General features: G+C 42.7%; 1 protein-coding gene and 1 non-coding gene across 2 annotated transcripts in view; both read left to right on the top strand.

The window, feature by feature from the left end:
• LOC145347037 (chloride channel protein C-like) overlaps window positions 1-22,836 on the top strand; it is an 86,821-nt gene that overhangs the window by 42,192 nt on the left and 21,793 nt on the right. Inside the window, exon 12 of the mRNA XM_080194941.1 lies at window positions 7,477-7,643. Coding sequence (XP_080051067.1) covers window positions 7,477-7,643 — 167 coding nt within the window. The remainder of the gene's footprint in view (window positions 1-7,476; window positions 7,644-22,836) is intronic.
• LOC145347166 (U2 spliceosomal RNA) lies at window positions 289-487 on the top strand. Its single transcript, XR_013887812.1, has one exon. It is a non-coding gene; the product is annotated as a U2 spliceosomal RNA (small nuclear RNA).

Below are 22,836 nucleotides of genomic sequence, written 5' to 3'. Positions count from 1 at the left end.
CTGAAGAACCCTCAAACCACTGGTTCATTATGGAATATGACGGAAGTTTTCCCATTGATGTTTTCAGTTTTACCACCAGGTGTCAGGATTTCCAAAGTTTTAAGATTTTGGCACATTTTTAAGAAGATCTGAATGTGTTCCTGACAGAAATTAGCATGCATTGAAACAGTAACTATGCAGCGATGTGTTACTGACAATATGAGCTTGTTTCCAACTTTTGAAAGCAACATTCTGAATTTTACTGCAGGTGTCAGGCCTCTGGCATCACAGTAAAGAACAAAATGGACGACCTCTTCTCGGCCTTTTGGCTAAGATCAAGCGTAGTATCGACACGCTGTACGTGGTTGAAGTCATTAGGTTACATCTTAGCTTCATTTGAAGCAATTTTTACAAATGGCATCTTGGCCTTTTGGCTAAGGTGCAAATGAGATCAAGCCTTGGAGGAGGTGCAATGCCTACTCCAACCAGCTTGGATCATGTAGATCAAGCCCAAGACAGGAGGTGAGAGCCCTGTCTTGTCAGCTTGGATTAGGAATGTCCCAACTTGTTGAGACTCTGAATTGGGCTTGATTTGATTGAATTGGATTTTAAAAAAATCCCTGAGCCTGCACTGGCTGGCAGTGGGACCTGTTTGATTATTTTTAAACAGATGACCTCTTAATTGGCCGCCCATGGGCTCAGTGTTGAATTACAGAAAATGAGGAGACTCTTGATGCTGCTGACCCAATCAGAGGCCAGGCATCTCTGAAGTCTCTGCAGGCCTTGAGAACCGGGCCTGGAAGGTAAAAAAAAACTCATGGAGCTGAGTGCTGAGGGGATCCCTCTGCTGGGAGATTTTTGTGGCCAGAGAGGGTTGCCATCATGCTCATGGCCACCTCTTAGCACTTCGTGCCTTGATCTCTCTGCCTCTACTGGCGGCCTTCCCATGTGGCAGGGGCCACTCCACCATTTGCAAACCACTGACAACACCATAAGATGAATCCTAATCAGGCTTTTAGTTATGACAATAAGCTGCACGTCCCTATGGAGCTGCTCCCTGTCCAGTCTTGCTGATAAAATGCTGTGGCGACCATATTAGGGAGATGACCCAATGTGGCTCCCTGCGATTTTACAGATTCCACACACATCCTTCCCCGCTCCCCCGCAACCACCACCACTCTCCCACCACCACTCACACCCCACCCCCCCACACCCCCCACCCCCCCATCTCCTAAGCACTGGTACAATCCTAACACATGTCATATTACAACAGCTGTGGAAGATCATTGCAAATAAATGGTTGTAGAACAGTGTAATTGGTTAAAGCTGTAGCTTATCACAACTGACTTTATTTAGGAGATATGGTCCAGTGTGCATTGATTCTTTAAAATAGAGGAAGTATTATTGTCATGATGGACAAAGTAAATGACATTATTGTGTAACTCATTGCTAACCATTATAATTTTTAATATCTGCTGCAGATTTTTCAGATGACCCCACTGTGGAACGTGAACCACATGATTAAAATAGGCTACCCAAGGAACTAAATTTTTCTGACAACTATCATTATAATCACTACATTTTTCCAACGTATACATTAGAAGCTAACATTGGCTTTAATTTTTTAGAAGAGAAAGCTGATGAAACCTTTATTGTGGTTCTTACCCAGGGTTCTGACACTAATTGTACTGACATGGAGATGCCGGCATTGGACTGGGGTAAACAGTAAGAAGTCTCACAACACCAGGCTAAAGTCCAACAGGTTTATTTGGTAGTAAACACTACTAGCTTTTGGGGCTTTGCCCCTTCGTTTGGTGGGTGTTTCACTCGACGAAGGGTCAAAGCCCCGAAAGCTAGTGGCGTTTACTACCAAATAAACCTGTTGGACTTTAACCTGGTGTTATGAGACTTCTTACTAATTGTACTAACAGTGGATGTTCACAGGGTTAGCACACTACTAAGGTGTGAGTGACAGCTGTTAACATTAAGGCGGTATTTGACTGAGTGTGGCATCAAGGAGCCCTAGCAAAACTGGACTCAATGGAAAATGGCTACTGTAATCTGATAGAAAGGAAATGATGTACTATGAGCGGCAAGTTGGTTATGGTGGATTGAAAAAATTCATTGAAAGATTTGACGCTGAAAGATTTGACAGTCAATGACTAGTATTTAAAGCAATACTACCCCCACTTCCCTGGCTCTCACCACTTTTCCCACTCTCTCCTCATTTCCCCAGCTCTCGCCACATTCCCAGTGCTCTTGAGCCACTACCCCCCCCCAACACACACACACACAGCTCCCTGCTTTTCCTCCACTTCCCCAACTCTCACTACTTTCCCCCTGGCTCTCGCCACTTTCTCCCAGTTCTCTTCATTTCCCCTAGCTTTTCTCCTCCACTCCACCCACTTTCCCTGGCCCACAGTGCTTTCCCACAGCCATCAAAGTGCACCTATATTTGGGCAGAACTAAGCCTCACTCCAGGTCTCTCTCCCCCTCTCTTCGCACCCACTCTCCTTCAATTTAGTGACACAGGCTAGGTAAGGGTAGGTGGGTGAGTGAAGGTGAATGTGGAGGTAAGGTTGAGGACGTGGGTGAGAATGATGGTGTAGTCGGAGAATAGTGTGGGTGGTATACACACAGACAATATTCTGGAACCATTCAATAGGTAGATATTAAAACTGATGTGTTGAACACCCAATCATAAGGATTACTGACATAATTTTTACTGTAAATATCCAATGCAAATACCTGACTGACCTGATGTTTATTAATAATACCCAATCAAATACAGGACTGACTATTCTTATAATATTAATTCTAAGTGTGTGTTTATGTGTGTTTTGCCAGGGAGTGGAGAGTGTGTGTCTCACCCCCAGTTTTAGGGTTCCCATTCATCCTCATCCTCACACAGCATCACCAAAGTTGGTGAGAATGAGTGAGTGGGCATGTGGGACTCAGAGTGAACTTAACACACACAACCTCTTACTCTTTCACACTCTAATGGCTATCCATATTTTTAATTTATTGTTTTTACAGTTTTTTTGCTCAGCAAGTTGTTTGTTTTCATTCATCACTTTTTCTTGAAATTCCTGTTTAATGCTCTGTCAAAATTTATTGTTCCAAAATTTGCTCATTGGGAATGAAAGAAAAATTGAAATGTGGCTCCCCCATGCAAATAGGCTGGAAAAGCCTAGTATAGAGCAAGGCAGATGGAATATAGTGTGAATAAATGTGAAGCAGAAAAAACATGGGTATCCAAAAGACCTGGGTATCGTTGTTCATGAGTCACTAAAAGTTAGCATGTAGTTGCAGCAAACAATTAGAAATTATGTGCTGCCCTTCATTTCAAAGGGATTTTAGTACAGGGGTAAAGATGTCTTGCTGCAGTTGTATTGGCGAGATCTCAATTGGAGTATTGTGTAGTTTTGGTTCCCTTATTCAAGGTGTACTTATCATAAAGGGAGTCCACTCTAGATTCATCAGATTGTTCTATGAGAAGGCACTGGGGAGATAGAATCTAATCTCCCACTGTCTAATCTTGCTAATCTCCCACCCGCTGGCCCTGCTCCTATCAGGCCCCCCATTAGGCTCCACCCCCTTGGCGCTGCTCGATTCCCTGTGGGCAGTACTAAGATGCCCACTTGGGCATTAGCATTTTGCCCCTGGGTGTGGGCCAAACTGGCACTGCCAAACTGGCAAGGTCCACGGGGCACCCCTCTCAACCCCACTTCCTTGGGGGGGCCTCAATGGCCTCCCCTTTACTCCAAGGGGGACGGGCTGCTAGCTCCCCGTTAATGGTGGGCTAATGTAAACCTGGAATGAAATAAATGCTGGAATGAAACACTCCTGGTCGGGGGATGGGGGGGAGGTGGGGGGAGGCTAGAGGGCCTGACATTTCAGTCCCAGACCTGCTAATAAATGGAAATTATATTATAGTGCATAATTTATGCAGCTCCATCCCAATTCTTGGCACGGAGCTGACAGTGCCGGAAATCCGTCGCTTGGAGATTCACGGAGGCCGTGGTGTCCAGTGGGAAGCTTGTGAAACGGCCTCCGCTTAAGTCTCCTGGCCCACTGCACTGCAAAAGCAGCATAGTGGGCTGGGAGAATTGTCCCCAAGGTATTTCCCCTGACTGGTGAGTCTAAAACCCAGGGGACACAGTCTCAGAATATGAGTAAGGCCATTCAAGACGGAGATGAGGATGAACTTCTTCACTCAGACGGTGGTGAATCTTTGGACTTCTCTACACCAGAGCACTGTGGAAACTCATTCATTAAGCATCTTCAAAACAGATTCAATAAGTTCTTGGAGACTAATGACACCAAGGGACATGGAGATAGAGTGGGAAAGTGATGTTGAGGTAGATGATCAGCCATGATCTAATTGAATGGCAAAGCAGATTTGATGGGCTGAATGGTATGCTCCTGTTCTTAAGTTTTTACTGTGGCTACAAGAGCAGATCAGAGGCTGGGAATTCTGCAGCGAGTAACTCATCAGCTGACTCCATTAGCCTTTCAACCATTTACAAAGCACAAGTCAGGATTATGATGGAATACTCTCCACTTGGCTGGATGAGTGCAGCTCCTACAACACTCAAGCTGACACCCTCCAAAACAAAGCAGCGTACCTGATTGGCATCCCATCTGCCACCTTAATCATTCATTCCCTCCACAGTGGCAGCAGTGTGTACCGTCTACAATGTACACTGCAGCAATTCACCAAGACGCCTTCAACAGCACCTTCCAAACCCATGACCTTTACCACCTCAAAGGACAAGGCCAGCAGGTTCAAGGGAACACCACAACCTGCAAGCTCCTGTCCAAGAATGGCACAGTGGCACAGGTAATTTACCACAGGTGCGTGGTAATTTAGCATGGTCAATCAACCTAACCCGCACATCTTTGGACTGTGGGAGGAAACCGGAGCACCCAGAGGAAACCCACGCGGACATGGGGAGAATATGTAAACTCCACACAGACAGTGACCCAAGCTGGGAATCGAACTCGGGTCCCTGGCACTGTGAGGCAGCAGTGCTAACCATTGTGCCACTGTGCCACCCACAGCGCCCTTCTTAAGGGCAATTAGGGATGGACAATAAATGCTGATCTAGCCAATGATGCTCACGTCCCCTGAATATAAATATATCGTCCAAAATAAGTCTTGTAGAAAATATTGACACTATGGGCGGGATTTTACAGCCATGCTTGCCCCAAACTGGAAAATCCCGCCCGAGGTCAATGGAACTTTGCATGGTGAGCTCCCTGCCCGCTTTGATTCCTGTGGCAGATGGGACGGGAAAACTACCCCCCCCCCAGATGTTTTTTAATAACCAGTTTTCATTAACTACTGTCTAGTAGGAAGATATAGTAAAAGGATAAGTAGTGAAACCCCAGCTTCCAACTGCTGGATTACTTTTCTGTCTATTGTCAGGTTCTTCTGTGGATTCACATGCTGAATAAAGATTGAGAAACATAAATCAAAAGAATTTTTCATTGTGTAGTATGAAAATATAGTAGTTTGATATCTTGTAAAATGTTACTAATTGAGGCAACATAGACCTGGTACATATTTTGTGCACTGAAGTGAAGAACCTGTCAAATCATTATTTCAAGTGAACTGGGCTCAGTAAAACTCCTCGCAGGCTTCTCACAGTAATAGCATTAATACTTCAACTGCACTGGCTAAAGAAACAAGGCAGATCAAAAGCCAGACAACTTCCTGTTGCAGTAAGCTAAAGACTAAATCTTCAAATTCAGCTCTTTGTTCAGGCATCTCGTTTGCCAAAATCTTAACATAACCATTCCAAACAACTGAAGACTTCTTGAGAAATTTGACACTGTTCTTTTGTTCAGAGAAAACCACACACCAAAAACTACTATGTGGATGTAGATTATATTTCATATATTTTACCTAAAATTTTGAATTACGAAAAAATAATGAACAGTTCTGCAGAGGTTGTACACTTTGAACCAGAAGTTAAAGTGAGCATCATGTAACAAGAAGTGAATGGAATAAATTCAAGGACTAAGCCACTCTTGGGCAGGAACCCATTACTAAGATTAACTGAGATATCCTGTATAATTATGTTGTTAATAAATACACACAAATAATATCCAGACGAATAGTTGGTTCTTTGGAAAATCCATTTTGGGTATTTAATACATAAGCTAACTCTTGAACAAAATGGAAAACTATAAAAAGGGTCAGTTTCTGATAAATAACATCAGTTTATAAACATGTTTAAAAAATAAAGTTTTCAACAAAGGATTCTTTTACTGTAAAAAAACATCTTTTGTATCCCACTGTTATAGAATCTTGCTCCAAACTAAATAAATCCAGAACTGATCCTGTAAAGCGTAGTGTCTAAAGCTTAATGCTATAGTCAAGAAATACTGTTTATTCTGAGTGGCGTAACACACTCCTGGCTGATGCCCCACATTCTCTCCTTTGTAAAGTTGGTCATCTAGACCTTTTGTGCTCCCGTTTTAACACCAAGAAAGTCCCATTCCCTATCAAGCAATAGCTTTATTTAAAGTTCTCCCTCCATGCCATCAACCCTTGTCTATCTTTGTAATCTTTTCCAGCTCACAACCCTCCAAGATATCAATGCTCCTTTAATGCTGACCTTCTGTGCATTCCGTATTTTGTTGCTCCATGATTGGTGGTCATGCATACAATTGCCTACACTTCAATTTCTGGAATCCATTCCTGGCACCTCTCTACTTCTTTAACTCACTTTTTTCCTTTAAGATACTCCTTAAAACCTACCTGTTTGTCCAAACTTTTGGTCATCTGACCAAATCTGACCTTATGTGGTTTGGTGTCAGATATTGGTTGGAATTCTCTGAATTCACTCATGGCTGGGATTCTCCAGTCCCACTGCCATGGATGAAGATTTGGCTGAGCACCTTGAGCCTCACTCTCTCTGAGGTCCTGAGCCTCGAGTTCCCTCTATCCTCCACCCCGAGCAGAGTGTCCCTTGAAGGGTCCTGAGCCTCATGTTCCCTTTATCCTCTGCTTCCAGAAGAGTGTCCCTCACAGATCCGGTGCTCCCTGCTGCCTGAAGGTAAGTGAGATCCCTGAGCCTTGCACTCTCTTTATCCTCTGCTCCCAGAAAAGTGTCCCGTGCAGTTCCAGTGCTCTCTGCTCCCAAAGGTAAGTGTAGAAATAAACTGAGTATAGACCAAAGTTGTTGCCTATGGATTTTAAGAGTCATCAATCCGTCAGGTTTAGAGAGAGATTGTTAAGAAAGCCTTCGTCAAGAACTCACTGAGGTGATCCATATGAAAACAATAGCAAGATGATCTTTTTGGCATTAAAGGTAGGTAGAGATTTTCAAGAGTTGGTGAAAAGCTGTAAAGTTCTCATTTAAAGTAAATCCTTGCTAAACCTAATTTTAAATTAAGATATAACTTTCCTAATTATAGTATATTATTGAGTTTGTACTAATGGTAAGTTTTTTCAAATCTGACCTGATATTTCCGATATTCTTATAGGTGGAACTAACCAATGATGTACAGTCGATAATGCCAATAATGGTAGCTGTCATGATGGCCAGAATGACTGGAGATTTCTTCAACCATTCGTTGTACAGTTCTTTATTGAAACAAAAATGCATTCCATTCCTGGAGCCAGAGCCACGTGTCTTATATCAGAAGAAAGTGTAAGTACCTTTTGAACCATTCAACAGTTCCAGCATCTTCTCTGAACAAAATTTCAGTGGTTTTACCATTGTTGAGTGGGGTTACTATTCATCTGAAGCTTAACTGGACTAGCCAAATAGATACTGTGGCTGCAGGAGCAGGTCAGAGGCTAGGAACCTTGCAGTGGCACAGTAGCACAGTGGTTAGCACTGCTGCTTCATAGCTCCAGGGACCTGGGTTCGATTCCCAGCTTGAGTCATTGTCTGTGTGGAGTTTGCACATTCTCCTCGTGTCTATGTGTGTTTCCTCTGGGTGCTCCGGTTTCCTCCCACAGTCCAAAGATGTGCAGGTTAGATTGATTGGCCATGCTAAAATTGCCCCTTAATGAGCTGAGATGCATAGGTTAGAGGGATTAGGGAATGTGTCGGGAAATGGGGATAGGGCCTGGGTGGGATTGTGGTCGGTGCAGACTCGATGGGTCAGATGGCCTCTTTCTGCACTGTGGGGTTTCTATGATTCTATGAGTAACTCACCTCCTGACTTCCCAAAACCTGTCCAGCATCTGCAAAGCACAATTCAGAAGTGTAATGGAGTACTCCCCACTTACTTGGGTGAGGGGAACGCCAACAACAGTCAAAGCTTAACATCAGCCAAGTCAAATCAGCCCAATTGATTGGCAGCCCATCCACAAACATTCACTCCCTTCACCACTGATGCAGTGGCAGCACAATGTACAATGTACAATGTACAATCTACAAGATGCACTACAGCTACTCACCAAAGCTCCTTTGGCAGCACTTTCCAAACCCGTGACCTATAGTACAAGAAGGACAAGGGCAGCAAATACATAGAAACACCACCATCTACAAGATCCTCTCCAAACCACTTATCATTCTGACTTGCAACTACATTGCCATTCCTACACTGTCACTGGGTCACAATCCTAGAACATCTTTCCTAATAGCACTGCAGCAGTTCCAAAAGACAGTTCACCTTCTCAAGGGTTATTAGGGATGGGCATTAAATTAGCCAGCGACACCCAAAAAAGGCATTCATATTTACACTGCCTCAGTTGCATACCGGTTGCTAGAAATGCTTGGTGTTTCTTGTGCCAACATTGGTGTGCTGAATTTTCAGACCCTTTGGGGATGAGCTAGGATGAAAGGGTAAAAGAATGGCAAAGGAAGGCACCAAGAGGGGAGCCTGATATCTTCACACCACCATACTATATTGGTGAGAAAGATGGTAGTCTGTGTGCCTGCCAGGAATCAGTTGGGTTTTCTCAATGACAAATTAAGGAGCCATTTTCACCTTCGAGGCCATTTCGCTGGCATCAGGAGAGACCACAACTGAATGGGATAACAACCCAATGAAACCTGATGCTTCCTAGATGACTCTGGAGTGGTCCCCCAGTTACTAATAGCTACCCTCATGTAACCAGTCCCCTGGTGCTTCAAGATGCCCCTCCCACCCATCCCTGATACTCTGGGCTGGCCTGTCTGAACCCAGATCAACCTACTTCAAGTCTCTTCAAGGTAGCTTGGTCATTGAGATGCCCTCTGCATGGCGCTGCAGCCTCAGCAATAGTCAGCATTGGTAGTAGCACTGGTGAGTTGCCGGTATTCTAATCAAATTGATAGACCTTGGTGGCTGGATATGGTGGCATAGTTGTTAGCACAGCTGCCTTAGACCTCCAGGGACCCAGTTTTGATTTCCTCTTGGGTCACTGTCCATGCGAAATCTGCATGTTCTCCCTGTTCTGTGTGGGTTTCTCCGGGTGCTGCAGTTTCCTCCCACAGTTTGAAAGATGTGCTAGTTAGGTGCATTGGCCACGCTAAATTCTCCCTCAATGTACCCAATCAGGCATCAGAGTATGGCGACTAGGGGATTTATTGCAGGGTCAATGTAAGCCTACTTGTGACACTAATAAATAAACTTTAATTCGACAGTTCTTTTTGCAAAAATATACTTTTTTCCTAAAATATCTGGAAGAGCATTACAAACATTTCAAAAGTGGCCAGCATGCAGTACAATAATATTCCAGTTTTCTATATGGATCATGTTGCATTTTGAGGTGCTTCAAGACCGTCAAAGAAACATTGCAAACATATCAAATAGTCATTACAAATGGTTCAATGATATTTAAGTTGTTTACCCAGATTAACTTGCACTTTGAGGTGCTTCTATACACATGTAATATTCACTATACACATTCAATATGAGTCATACAGTCCGAGGAAGTTCTATACAATTCCACATCTCTTGGTGCACTATTAGAGGGGCCATGTTTTTGAGGATGAGGGTGTGATACAGGCTGATAGGATGGAGGAGGTAGATGATCTGAGGGAAGATGTATTAGCAATTTTGAAAAACCTAAGGGTTGATAAGTCCCCTGGGCCACATGGGATACATCCCAGGATACTTTGGGAAGCAAGAGATGAGATTGCGGAGCCTTTAGCTTTGATCTTTGGGTCCTCACTGTCCACAGGGATTGTCAGAAGACTGGAGAGTGGCAAATGGTGTTCCGCTCTTCAAGAAAGGAAATAGGAATGACCCTGATAATTGTAGGCCAGTTCGTCTTACTTCGGTGGTCAGTAAGTTAATGGAAAAGTTTGTGAGAGATAGGATTTATGACCATTTAGAAAGATGCAGCTTAATCTGGGATAGTCAACACAGTTTTGTGAGGAGTAAGTCCTGCCTCTCAAATTTGATTGGATCCTTTGAGGAGATAACTAAGCGTGTAGATGGAGGTAGAGCAGTTGACGTCGTATACATGGATTTTAGTAATGGTTTGATAAGGTTCCCCATTGTAGGCTCGTGAAGAAAGTAAGGAGGTGTGGGATAGAAGGAAATTTGGCTGATTGGATAAGATAAGTAACTGGCTATCTCATAGAAGAGAGGGTGGTGGTGGAGGGAAAATTTTCAGACTGGAGGCCAGTTACCAGCAGTGTACCACAGGGGTTAGTGTAGGGTTCTCTGCTATTTGTGATTTTTATCAATGACTTGGGAGAGGGGGCTGAAAGTAAATTTGCTGATGACACCAAGATTGGTGGAATAGTAGATGAGGTGGAGAGCTGTTGTAGGCTGCAAAGAGACATTGATAGGATGCAGAGCTGAGCCGAAAAGTGGCAGATGGAGTTTAACCCTGATAAGTGCGAGGTGATTCATTTTGGTAGGACAGACTTGAATGCGGATTACAGGGTCAACAGCAGGGTTCTGAGGAATGTGGAGGAACAGAGAGATCTTGGGTTCATATCCACAAATGTCTGAAGGTTGCCACAAAAGTGGATAGAACTGTGAAGAAGGCTTAAAGTGTGTTAGTATTTATTAACAGGACGTTTGAGTTTAAGAGTTGTGGGGTTATGCTGCAACTATACAGGACCTTGGTGAGACACATTTAGAATATTGTGTGCAGTTCTGGTCACCTCAGTATAAGAAGGATGTGGAAACATTGGAGAGAGTGCAGAGGAGATTTACCAGGATGCTGCCTGGTTTGGAGAGTAGGAAATGTTGAGGGAGCTGGGGCTTTTCTCTTTAGAGCAGAGAAGGGTGAGAGGCGACTTAATAAAGATTTATAAGATGATAAGATGGCTAGATAGAGTGGACATGCAGAGACTATTTCCTCGGGTGGATGTAGCTGTTATTAGGGGGCATAACTATAATGTTCATGGTGGGAGATATAGGAAGGATGTCTGAGGTAGGTTCTTTACTCAGATAGTTGTTGGGGTGTGGAATGCACTGCCTGCTGTAATAGTGGAGTCGGACACTTTAGGAACTTTCAAGCAGTTATTGGATAGGCACATGGAGCACACCAGAATGATAGCAAGTGGGATAGCTTGGTTTTGTGTTCGGACATAGCTTGGCACAACATCGAGAGCCAAAGGGCCTGTACTGTGCTGTAATGTTCTATGTTCTTTGTTCTATGTTCTATAACTGAAAGGACTTAGACAGCGGCCTTTCTCCATTGCAATTGTGCAGTGGTTGCCCCAAGCTTTAATTGGCTCCTCAGCATGCAGTCCTGAGCTTTGGAATGAAACAATATTTTACTGAAGGAGGCAACTTTTGGTGCAGTCATAATTGTATGCATGAAGCTGTCAACGTTATTGCTCCATCAACTGTGAACAGATAAATTGTGCGCTCCACTGAGCATCAGGCTTTTTTCTTGGGTGCCTTTGGGAAAGAATCACAAAGAGTTGGTTTGCAGGTGCAGCAGGTAATTAAGAAAGCAAATGGAATTTTGCCCTTCATTGTTAGAGGGATAGAGTTTAAAAACAGCAAAGTTACGTCACAGCTGTATGAGGTGCTGGTGGGGCCACACCTGGAGTACTACTATGGAGTTTTGTCTCCTTACTTGAGAAAGGATATACTAGCACTGGAAGGGCTGCAGAGGAGATTCATTAGATTGATTCTGGAGTTGAGAGAGTTGGCTTATGAGGAGAGATTGAGTAGGCTGGGGCTACACTCATTGGAATTCAGAAGAATGAGGCGGGATCTTATAGAAACGTATAAGGTTATGAAAAGGATAGATAAAATAGAAGCAGGGAGGTTGTTTCCACTGGCAGGTGAAACTAGGACTAGGGGACATAGCCTCAAAATAAGGGGGAGCAGATTTAGGACTGAGTTGAAGAGGAACTTCTTCACCCTAAAGGTTGTGAATCTGTGAAATTCCCTGCCCAGTGAAGCAGTTGAGGTTACCTCATTGAATGTTTATAAGGCAAGGAGAGATAAACTTTTGAACAGGGATTATGGTGAGCGGGCAGGTAAGTGGAGCTGAGTCGACAAAGAGATCAGCCATGATCTTAATGAATGGTGGAGCTGGTCCAAGGGGCCAGATGGCCAACTCCTGCTCCTAGTTCTTATGTTCTTGTGTTTTTATAGAACATAGTACATAGAACAGTACAGCACAGTACAGGCCCCTCAGCCCTCAATGTTGTGTGGAACTATGTCTGAACTCAAGATCAAGCTATTCCACTTCCTGTCATTTTGGTGTGTTCCATGTGCCTATCCAAAAACCGCTTGAAAGTTCTTAAGGTGTCCGACTCCACTATCACAGCAGGCAGTGCATTCCACACCCAACCACTCTCTGTTCACTTAAGGTATGCAGCTAGACCAGCATTTATTGGCCTTCCCTAATGATCCTTGAGAAGGTGGTGGTGGTGAGCAGCCTTCTTGAACCATTGCGGTCCCTGAGGTGAAGATACATCTACCGTGATAATAGGAAGGGAATTCTAGGATTTTGATCCACTGACAATGAAGGAAAAGTGTTATAAGTGTGATAGCATGGTTGAGTGGTCTAAGGTGCTAGATTAAGGCTCCAGTCTTTGTGGAGGCTTGGGTTTGAGTCCCACCACTGCCAGAATAGATTTGAGTTTTGATCTAGTCTAAATTGCCCTTTAGTGGCTTGGGATGCGTAGGTCAGTGGGGTAAATATATGGTTTTACAGGGATACGGCTGAGGTGGGATTGTTGTTGGTGCAAACTTGATGGGCCAAATAGCCTATTTCTGCACCATAAGGTTTTTATGATATTTCCAAATCAGGATGGTGAGTGACTTGGAGGGGAATCTCCAGGTGATGGTGTACCCAGGTAACTGCTGCTTTTGCCTTTTTAGCTTGTAGTGGTCATGGGTTTGGAAAGTGCTGCCTAAGGAACCTTGGTGAGTTCTTGCAGTGCATCTTGTAGATGGTACACATGGTTGCCACTGTTTGTTGGTGGTGGAAGGATTGAATGTTTGTGAAAGGGCTAGAAATCAAGTGGACTACCTTGTCCTGAATGGTGATAAGCTTCTTGAGTGTTGCCGGAGCTGCACTCATCCATATAAGTGCAAGAGTGTATTGCATTACATTCTTGACTTGTGCCTTGTAGATGATGGGCAGACTTTGTGGAATCAGACGGTGAGTTGCTTGCCACAGAATTTCTAACCTTTGACCTGTTCTGATAGTCACATCTTTTATACGACTAGTCTAGTTCAGTTTCTGGTCAATGGCAATTCCCTGGATGTTGATAGTGGAGGATTCAGCAATGGTAATGCCATTGAATGTCAAGGGGTAATGGCTCACTCCATCTTGCAAATCACAAGCCAACTTCACTATACACATTTTCACATGGAGAGAACTGATTTAAATAAAAGGGTTTCCTAAAATGTAAGAGAGAACAGCTCAATCTGAGGAAATCAGGGTGTCTCAGTTTATTTGAGCTTTTGGAAAGCAGCAACAGTGTCTCCCAGGAATAGGAGACACTTTATTGATTTAGCTCGCTGGAGAATGTGCTCATAGGTTTGAGTAGATGAGTATCTGAGAAAAGTATCATTTGAAGTGAAGGAAGAGATCTAAAGGCAATCGAGTGAGATAAAGCTGCCAATGGAAAAGAAAATGACAAGGAAATCCATCTGAAATGTTTCCTTCAGAAATCTCTGTGGATGTCAAATCTACTATGAAACATAACAAGTGTTCATGCCAGTTGGGCAACTGCCTGGACAAACAAGGCAGCTGCAAACGGATACTATAGCTACCAATCTGAAATTATTCCCTGTCTGCACACTGCTCTATTTTCTTTTACACTGGATTTAAACCAGTGGAATTATGAGTGGTGTGAATCCAAAACTAAATGCGTCTGGGAGTTAGTTCCTAGTAGCGCATCAACTAATAAATTCTTCATTGTTTGATTTTGGTGTGAATGCAGAATAGATTGAAAACCTAACCTTCTCCCAAAAGGCAAAGACAGTCTCTTTATTGTTCAAATTCACACTAATGTGGATTTTCTTCCTAAAGTTGATATACAAGAGTGTATTTTCCATATTACCCATTTCCAGTCCATATTGAAAAATTGCAGGAATACAGTTAATCTGTCTTGACTCAGTTTGATAGCACTTCTGCTTCTGAATCCATGATCTAAACTGAAACTTCAATGCAATATTGAGTGAATACCTCATTGTTAGAATTGTTTTCAACTGAGATATTAAACTGAGATCCTGTCTGCTGTCTCAGATAGATACAGAGCAGGATTTTCTGGCTGCGCTCACCGTGAAACTGGAAAATCCTGCCTGAGATCAACGGACCTTTTCATGGTCCATCCCTCGCCTGCTACAATTCCCATGGTGGGTGGAATGGGAAAATTTGCCCCATAAAATCCATGGTGGGAATTCTTGGGCTGAACACGGCCAGTGAATTCCACCCCATATCTTTTGGCATCCTTTAGCTCTTGTGCTTTTATTGCTGATGGATTTGGCCAGTCTATCCCTCAATTCCCATTTGCTGGGCATATACTTATGAATTGCTTGTCTGGTTCAGACACACCTGAATCAAGAAACCACAGCTGTGTATGCTGTTCAAACATGTTGAATTCAGATAGTACATCAGCTGTATTCCAATTCAAACTGGGCAATTTTGTGGACATTTTGACAAAATTCATTTGACCTGCCACTTTGTTTTATTTAATTTATTATTTAGCAACTCCCAAAGCCATCTGTTATAATCATGGCCTTCTCTGACCCATTTCTATGATGGCTTTGTTTGTTTTTTCCTTTGTTTGACTCTCTTACTGTCGATTGGCCATGCCTCAGTGACTCACCTTACCTGACAGAGTTAACCCGATGCTGGTTCTCTCGATGCCCTGTGCTGCTTATGGAACTGCCAGGTTATATACTGCAATCTCTCCTCGAAGGGTTTGTTTGCTTACCAGCTTTCTATTTAATATATCTTCAAGGTTTATCTGTTCAGTCAGCACACTGCGCCTTCAACAGTCACCAATGTAGCAACTTCACAACCTCAGGCTAAAGCAACAGTCCTTTAAAATGGAGATGAAGAGGAATTTCTTCAGCCAGAGAGTAGTGAATCTGTGGCACTCTTTGCTGCAGAAGGCTGTGGAGGGCAGGTCATTGAATGTCTTTAAGACAGAGATAGATAGGTTCTTGATTAATAAGGGGATCACAGGTTATGGGGAAAATGTAGAAGAATGGGGATGAGAGAAATATCAGTCATGATTGAATGGCAGAGCAGACTCGATGGGCCGAATGGCCTAATTCTGCTGTTATGGTCTTATGGTTTTCACTGTGTTTTGACTTAAATGTCAAAGGTCACATCATGCCATCTAAGACTGTTCACCATGCCAGAACCTGTGCTTAAATCTTGCCGCCATGCTGTTTGCCCACTGCTGAACACCACGTCATGTTCTTATCGCTCATAATGGATTATGTAAACAGGCTGTAGGTTCATTTATTTAAAATAGGCATGTGAGAACAGATATACATCGATAGAAACAAAAACAGAAAATGCTGGAAAATCTCAGCAGGTCTGTGGGGAGAGAACAGAGCCAACGTTTCAAATCTAGAGGACTCTTCGTCAGAGCTGAGAGCAAAGAGGATCAGTGGAGGTTTATACTATGAGGGTGGGGGGGTAGCGGTGTGGGGCAAGGGTTGGAAAGAGAATATAAATGAGGATACAGAAGGCTGAGAAGGTGCTAAAAGTGTCCATTAAATGATCAGAATGCATGAATGGCAGAACAGAGGTACAGATTGTTAAAGGACTGCCTGAGGATACAAAATGGATCGAAAACATGAAGACATCAGCATAGAGCTGTGTTCTGCTCATAAGCGACTGGATCATATGACACACCTTTTTTACCATGCTGTTATCACTCAAAGGCATCTTACAAATAAATTACTATCATATGGCACTGACACAGCGATAACTTGCTCACTGATACTCAGTTTCATTCTGCTGGGGTCACTCAGACCTGATCTCATTCCATCCTTGGTCTTAACATAGATAAGGAAAGATCTGAACTCAAGAAAGGAGGTGAGGGTGACTGCCCTGGACATCAAATTAGCATTTGACTAAATGTGGCACCATGGATCCCTGGCAAAATTGAATTCATTGGGATTCAAGGGAAAACTCTCCACTGGATGTAGACATACCGAGCACAAAGGAAAATGGATGTGATTCTTGGAAGCCAATCGTTTCAATCCCATGACATTGCTGCAGGAATTTTGCAGGGTAGTGTCTTGGGCCCAACCATCTTCAGATGTTCCATAAATGACCTCCCCTCCATCATAAAGTCAGAATTGGTGATGCTGTTTAATGTTTGTATAACATTCAGCACCGTTCATAATTCCTCAGATACTGAAGCAGTCCATGTCCACACGCAGCAAGACCTGGACAGCATTCAGTCTAGGGCTGATAAATAGCAAATAACATTCAAGTGACACCAAATGCCAGGACAATGATCATCTTCAACAACAGAGAATCTAACCATCTCTCCTTGACATTCAATTGCATTACTATAGCTGAATCTCCCACTATCGACACACTGGGTGTTACCCTTGAACAGAAAGGTTCTGTTCACCATCTACAAGGCACAAGTCAGGAATGTGATGGAATACTTTCCATTTCCACAGCACCCCATCCACGATCTTAAACTTTCACTCCATCCACCACCGACGCACAGTGGCAGTTCATGTACTCAGTGCAAGATGCACTGCAGGAGCTCACCAAGTTTCCTTCCAAACCTATGACCACCACCACCTAGAAAGATAACAGCAAATGCATGAGTACACCACCATTTGGAAGTTCCTTTGAAACCATACACCACCATGGAGCGTCAGAGTTGAAATCCTGGCACTTCCTCAGAAACAGCACTGTGGGTGTACCTGTACCAGAGGAACTGCAACAGTTCAATAAGCTAGCTACCATCTTTTTAAGGGCAATTAGGGACGAGCAACAAATGTTGGCTTTGACAGTGACATCCACATCCCATTAAATAATTTTTAAAAAGGACTAAATTTTGAACAAATAGTCTGACGTTGCAGAGACTATTTATGGGTGAAGGAAATTGAGCTGGTTGTCATTAGTGTAGATATGGAAGCTGACCACATATCTGCAGGCATTGTCATCAAGGAACAGGAAATGAAGATGGGATTATCACCTATGTATGATGATGGACATGCTGCAAATCCAATCCATTCATTTTGCTGATGGTTGAAGAGACCAATTGGAGAGGAGCAGGTTCTGCTATAACTTGTTCTTGTGTTGGCACCTGTTACCATGTCACTGGGGAGGATTTGAAAGAGGATGGTGTGCTCACCACGTATAAAGCTGTGAAGTTGAGGAGGATGAGGAGGACTTGTGTTTCAAGATCACGGTCACAAAGGATGTATTTATGTGGAACACAAAGGAACACTTTTGTAAAAGGCAGAAGCTGAACCAATGAGTTACAAGAGAGTGGTGCACAGATTGAGAGGTGATAAAATGTACAATAATATTTGGGAAGAAAGGAAGATAGCAGATAGGATAGTAATGACAGTAACTAATGTAAGTGGAAGGTACATGAATGAACTTTTAGGAGAGGGTAATAATGGCAGAGGGACCTCGAGGTCCTTGTGCATGAGTCGCAAAAACCCAGCTTGCAGGTACAGCAGGTGGTCAGGAAGGCGAATGGGATGCTGGCTTTCATAGCGAGGGGGATTGAATATAAAAGTAGGGAGGTCTTGCTGCGGCTGTATAGGGCATTGGTGAGACCGCAGCTGGAGTACTGTGTGCAGTTTTGGGTGCCGTACTTACGCAAGGATATTTTGGCCTTGGAGGGAGTGCAGAGGAGGTTTACTAGGCTGATGCCGGAGTTGAGGGGGTTGAGCTATGAGGAGAGGCTGAATAAATTAGGCTTGTACTCGTTAGAGTTTGGAAGAATGAGGGGAGATCTCATTGAGACGTATAAGATGATGAATGGGATGGATAGGATAGAGGTGGAGAGACTCTTCCCGCTCAGAAAGGATAGTAGGACTAAGGGGCACAGCCTCAAGATAAAGGGGGAGCGGTTTAGAACGGAGTTGAAGAGGAACTTCTTCACTCAAAGGGTGGTGAATCTCTGGAATTCTCTGCCAGTTGAAGTGGTGGAGGCTACCTCGCTAAATATTTTTAAGAAGCGGGTTGATGGGTTTTTGATAAGAGAGGGGATTAAGGGTTATGGGGAGAGGGCGGGAATGTGGAACTGAGCCACGACAGATCAGCCATGATCTTATTGAATGGCGGGGCAGGCTCGAGGGGCTGGTTAGCCTACTCCTGCTCCTATTTCTTATGTTCTTATGACAGTTTTGAGTGACAGAAGAATTGTGCTTCAGGGGATGGAAACATTGATTATGATTTCCTTGATTTGCAGACTCATTTGATTTTTGTGGTAGTTGAATTTAACAGTTCATAATAGCAATTGTCCTGGGATGGTGCAACACAGATTTCACTCTCAGCATTGTAAAAACACATTAATAACAAATGACATATATATAGTATAATGGCAGGGAAAATTAGAGCACTATGAAAGGATCCCTTGATGAGTACAATGGAATATTTGATTTCTGCACAAAATCTGTCAAAAGAACCAGACGTTTTTATTTTTCATTTTTGGCTCCAATGGTTTCTACCCACTTGCCAGTATTTAATTATGGCTGTATCCCAAGTATTCATAGTTCCTCTGTACAAATTGTTCAATTCACAGATAGAGTAGAAAGGTGTTTAAGTTTTACAATGGAAAAATTAATGTGGGAAATATTTTAGGCCACATTGATACCAACAGTGCCTTGAAATAGCAACAGTAATTGAGCTGCACAGTACCTCAGAATTCTGGCTCTTTAGAGTTTTGAGGGAGCTGCACCCACAAGAACTGTGCATCAGAAATTTTGATGCGTGATTTTCCAACTATTTAAAATTAATTGTCGGAAAGGATGCCTGGATTCCCAATATGTGGTCTGGGTAGGTGAGGTTCCCTTCCCTGCCAACAGTGTGAAGTTTGATTATTATTCTTTATTTGCCACTGCCACTCCCAACCTATCCTTTTCAAGTCAATTCATACAGACACTGGAACCTGCCTTCATGGAATTTATGATTCAGTTTTGGTTATAGTATTCATAAACTGTCTGCATTTTATGAAAAAGTAAGTTATGTGCACATAATCTGATAAGACAGTCAATGGTTAAATACGAACATATGAACATACAAACATACAAACATATGAATTAGGAGCAGGAATAGGCCATTCGATAAGACCGTGGTTGATTTGGTTGTAACTTCTACCCCGATAACCTTTCACCCTCTTATTAATCAAGAATCTATCTAGCTCTGCCTTAAAAATATTAATATTGAGGTAGGAATATGTAATGACACTGGGAGGAGGGGGTGTAGGGAATGTCATTGTCCAGGCTTGGACCACTCTTACTCTTGGGGTACTTACAGAGGTGATGGAGAAGAGGAGGACTCCCTCCCCTAATTCATCAGTTAAAACTTTTGAGACTGAGACTGGGAGAGGGGATACGGGCAGTTCTTCTACTCAACTTGTTCACTCTCTGTATCTTTCTGACTGGTGCTGCAGTGCAGGGAAAGACCAGCAAAATTAGCTTGCCCAGTAATATAGCAAGCAGGGATACAACCTCACTTTCAGAGGTGCATTCCTTCTTTCAATGCTGTTCAGAAGGTTTACTCTTAAGTGGCATGTGAGAGTCTGACAGGCTGTATGATTCATGCCTGGATTGGGAGGCAGTCTGTCATGTGTATTTAATTGAGAGCCAAGTGTTAAAATGGCTCAAGCTGTTGGCAGCACATTGTTAAACTCAACCTGCCAGGTCCAAGTTAAAATTGTGGCTTTTGATTAATTATTACTGACAATTTTCATGCAAGTCACTACTAAATTTTGTCAATATGGTATTATATTAATTGAAGTCAATTTTATGGGGCCTGGAAGTGGGAAGTAGCAAGCTTGCAGTTTCCCTTGTGTCCCTGACTATGCTAGCCCCGTGCTGTGTGTGAGCCGCTAATGTTCTTTCAGCACGTAGTAGAGTTCTGCCACTACATCAATTTAGAGATAGTGGCACTAGTTTCACATGGCGGTAGCAGATATGTGCATCAATGTCTGTGAAAATGGCTGTTGAAATATTGATGCATTGATGCGTGCTACTAGTCAGGCTCAACATTTTATTAATCACCGCTAGTCTTCTTTCACATAAGAAACAGAGCATTGATTGGCAACATCTATAAAGAAGAGAGCTCACTTTCTAAAAGAGGGAGGAACGAACATATGCCAGAATTTTATGTTGAATATGTGAGTGTGCTCCTGACCTGGAGCTACATGAGAAGACATGGGGCATGTGTTCCAGTGTCATTGTACTCGCATGCATCATTACTTTCGATGGCCACGCAGAGGAGTCCGAGCATGTCCACCAACAATTAAGTGGGCAATTAAGCCCATTAAGGGGCCAATTCTCAGTGAACAATTCTTTGTTCTTTGTTCTTTTGATTTTATATGGCCTACCCACTTTTAATGTTGGTGAGAGTCAATTGTCCAGGCAACCTTCACATTTTCCAGACTAACTCCATCCAGGATAAGATTAAATGTCCGGTGTTAAGTTAAATGAAAGAAGATGTTTGCAGGCGAGGCGATAGGTGGTCTGCTGTCAAGTGCTTCAATTTGCAGTATTGGCACAGTTTGCAGCATTTCTTTGAGCTAATTTCATTCATACAATACTGCAGCTCCCTGAGGCAACTCCACAGCAGCTGGCAGCCCTCAGGGAGTGCTGCCTGAACCCTCACTTCTCCCAGCTTGCAATTTCTTCTCATCAACTCCCGGTAGTGCAGAGCCTTTCCCAGTTAACGGTCAAGCAGTGTGAAATCACAGCTGGGGGCCGATTGCAGCCAAAATGCACCAAGATACACTTTCCTATTAATTCTGCTGTCTAGTTACACCTCTGAATTCTCTGTCCAGGCAGGGAGCATGGCTCCCTTCCTGAAATCCACAACAACACTTCCTCATTCAAATTTCAGAAAACATTGATCGCATTGCATTTCTTTCCTTTGTTTTCCATCCTGTTGTTACAATAGAAAATATATATTTTCATGCACTTGAACAAGATTGTGATAGGTTGCATTAAAGGATTATGTAGTCAATAACTTTAGTCTTTCCAAGATTGATTATTCATATTGCAAGGTAGGAATGGGTAAAATTTGAAATGTCACATACCCGCGTTATAACAACCACAGTAAAACTCCAAGCTTCTACTTTTCAGTAACAGAATTAATTAAAACACCAATTATTGTCAGTTTTTTTTAAACTGATCTCTTGCAATATAAAGGACCTGGGGATATTGGGTAGTCCTTGACTCTTGCAATCAGAGTTAAAGTCCAGCTCAAACTGATGAAAGTTCCCTTTGTTTGTTGGCCCAAAAGGGACCTGTGTGAAATGAAGAAATGAGGTTGCTCAGTTTCCATCAACTATTTAAATGCATGGGAATTACAGTACAAACAATTCCTTAATTGGCACTAATTGACAATCTCACTCTGAGAGACTAGAAACTGGTTTGAAATTGGTTCAAAATAGTACAGGCTGGTTTATGTGGGAATTGAAAAAAATGTCATGTGTAGAAAGGGGTGACCTTTCACATTTGGTTTTTGGAAATTATGCTGAAGCATGAGTAGAGGAAGCTTTCTCCCTTGTCTAGTTATGCCAAACCTAATCTGATTTGGAGAGTGTTTGGTGGTGCCACTAGGGTATCTGAAATGGAAAGAGTTCCATCCCTTTGCCATAACTTTCTTCATTAAGATGAGCAAGCAGCAATCTTGATGTTTTAATAATGCTTTGAATGTACTATGTTAACACATTTAAAATCACCGTGTGATTTTTAATCTCATTCTCACATCCAGCCAATGTGTCAAGCTACCAATTATTTGAACGTACAACTCAGACTGAATGCTGAAACCCACAACAGGATTGCAGGCTTCATCTAATTATGTTGCTGAATCCCACAGCGTATAGAATGTTTAACTTAATTGGAGTAAAAATTGTTAAAACCTTAAGTGCAAGCAGAGACAAACCACCAAGACTAACATCACTAGACAGTTCTCAGTCATCCATAAACAAGCAGTATGAAAACATCCTAATTTCTTCAACTATGTCAGTGAACTAGACAAAAGCAGCCACTGTGTAAACTATCAAATACCTCTCATAACCAAAGCCAGTAATGTAAAAGAAACAAGTTTGCCATTTATTCACAATTGGTACAATAATACCAACTGCAGCAAAGTTTGGGCTGAACTTATTTATTCAAAGCTCAATGGCCCATCATGATAATATAAAATCAGTTTATAGTAAGGCTAATTTAACATGAATACCATCCAGAGTAAATTGCTTTCAGTCCAGACAACGGATAAACAAGGTTCACCACATATTTCTTCCTGAATGC

The sequence above is a fragment of the Carcharhinus amblyrhynchos genome, chromosome 8 (assembly GCF_965287045.1).
Source record: "Carcharhinus amblyrhynchos chromosome 8, sCarAmb.v2.hapA, whole genome shotgun sequence".
NCBI classification, from domain to species: domain Eukaryota; kingdom Metazoa; phylum Chordata; class Chondrichthyes; order Carcharhiniformes; family Carcharhinidae; genus Carcharhinus; species Carcharhinus amblyrhynchos.
This window is presented reverse-complemented; position numbering and strand designations above follow the sequence as displayed.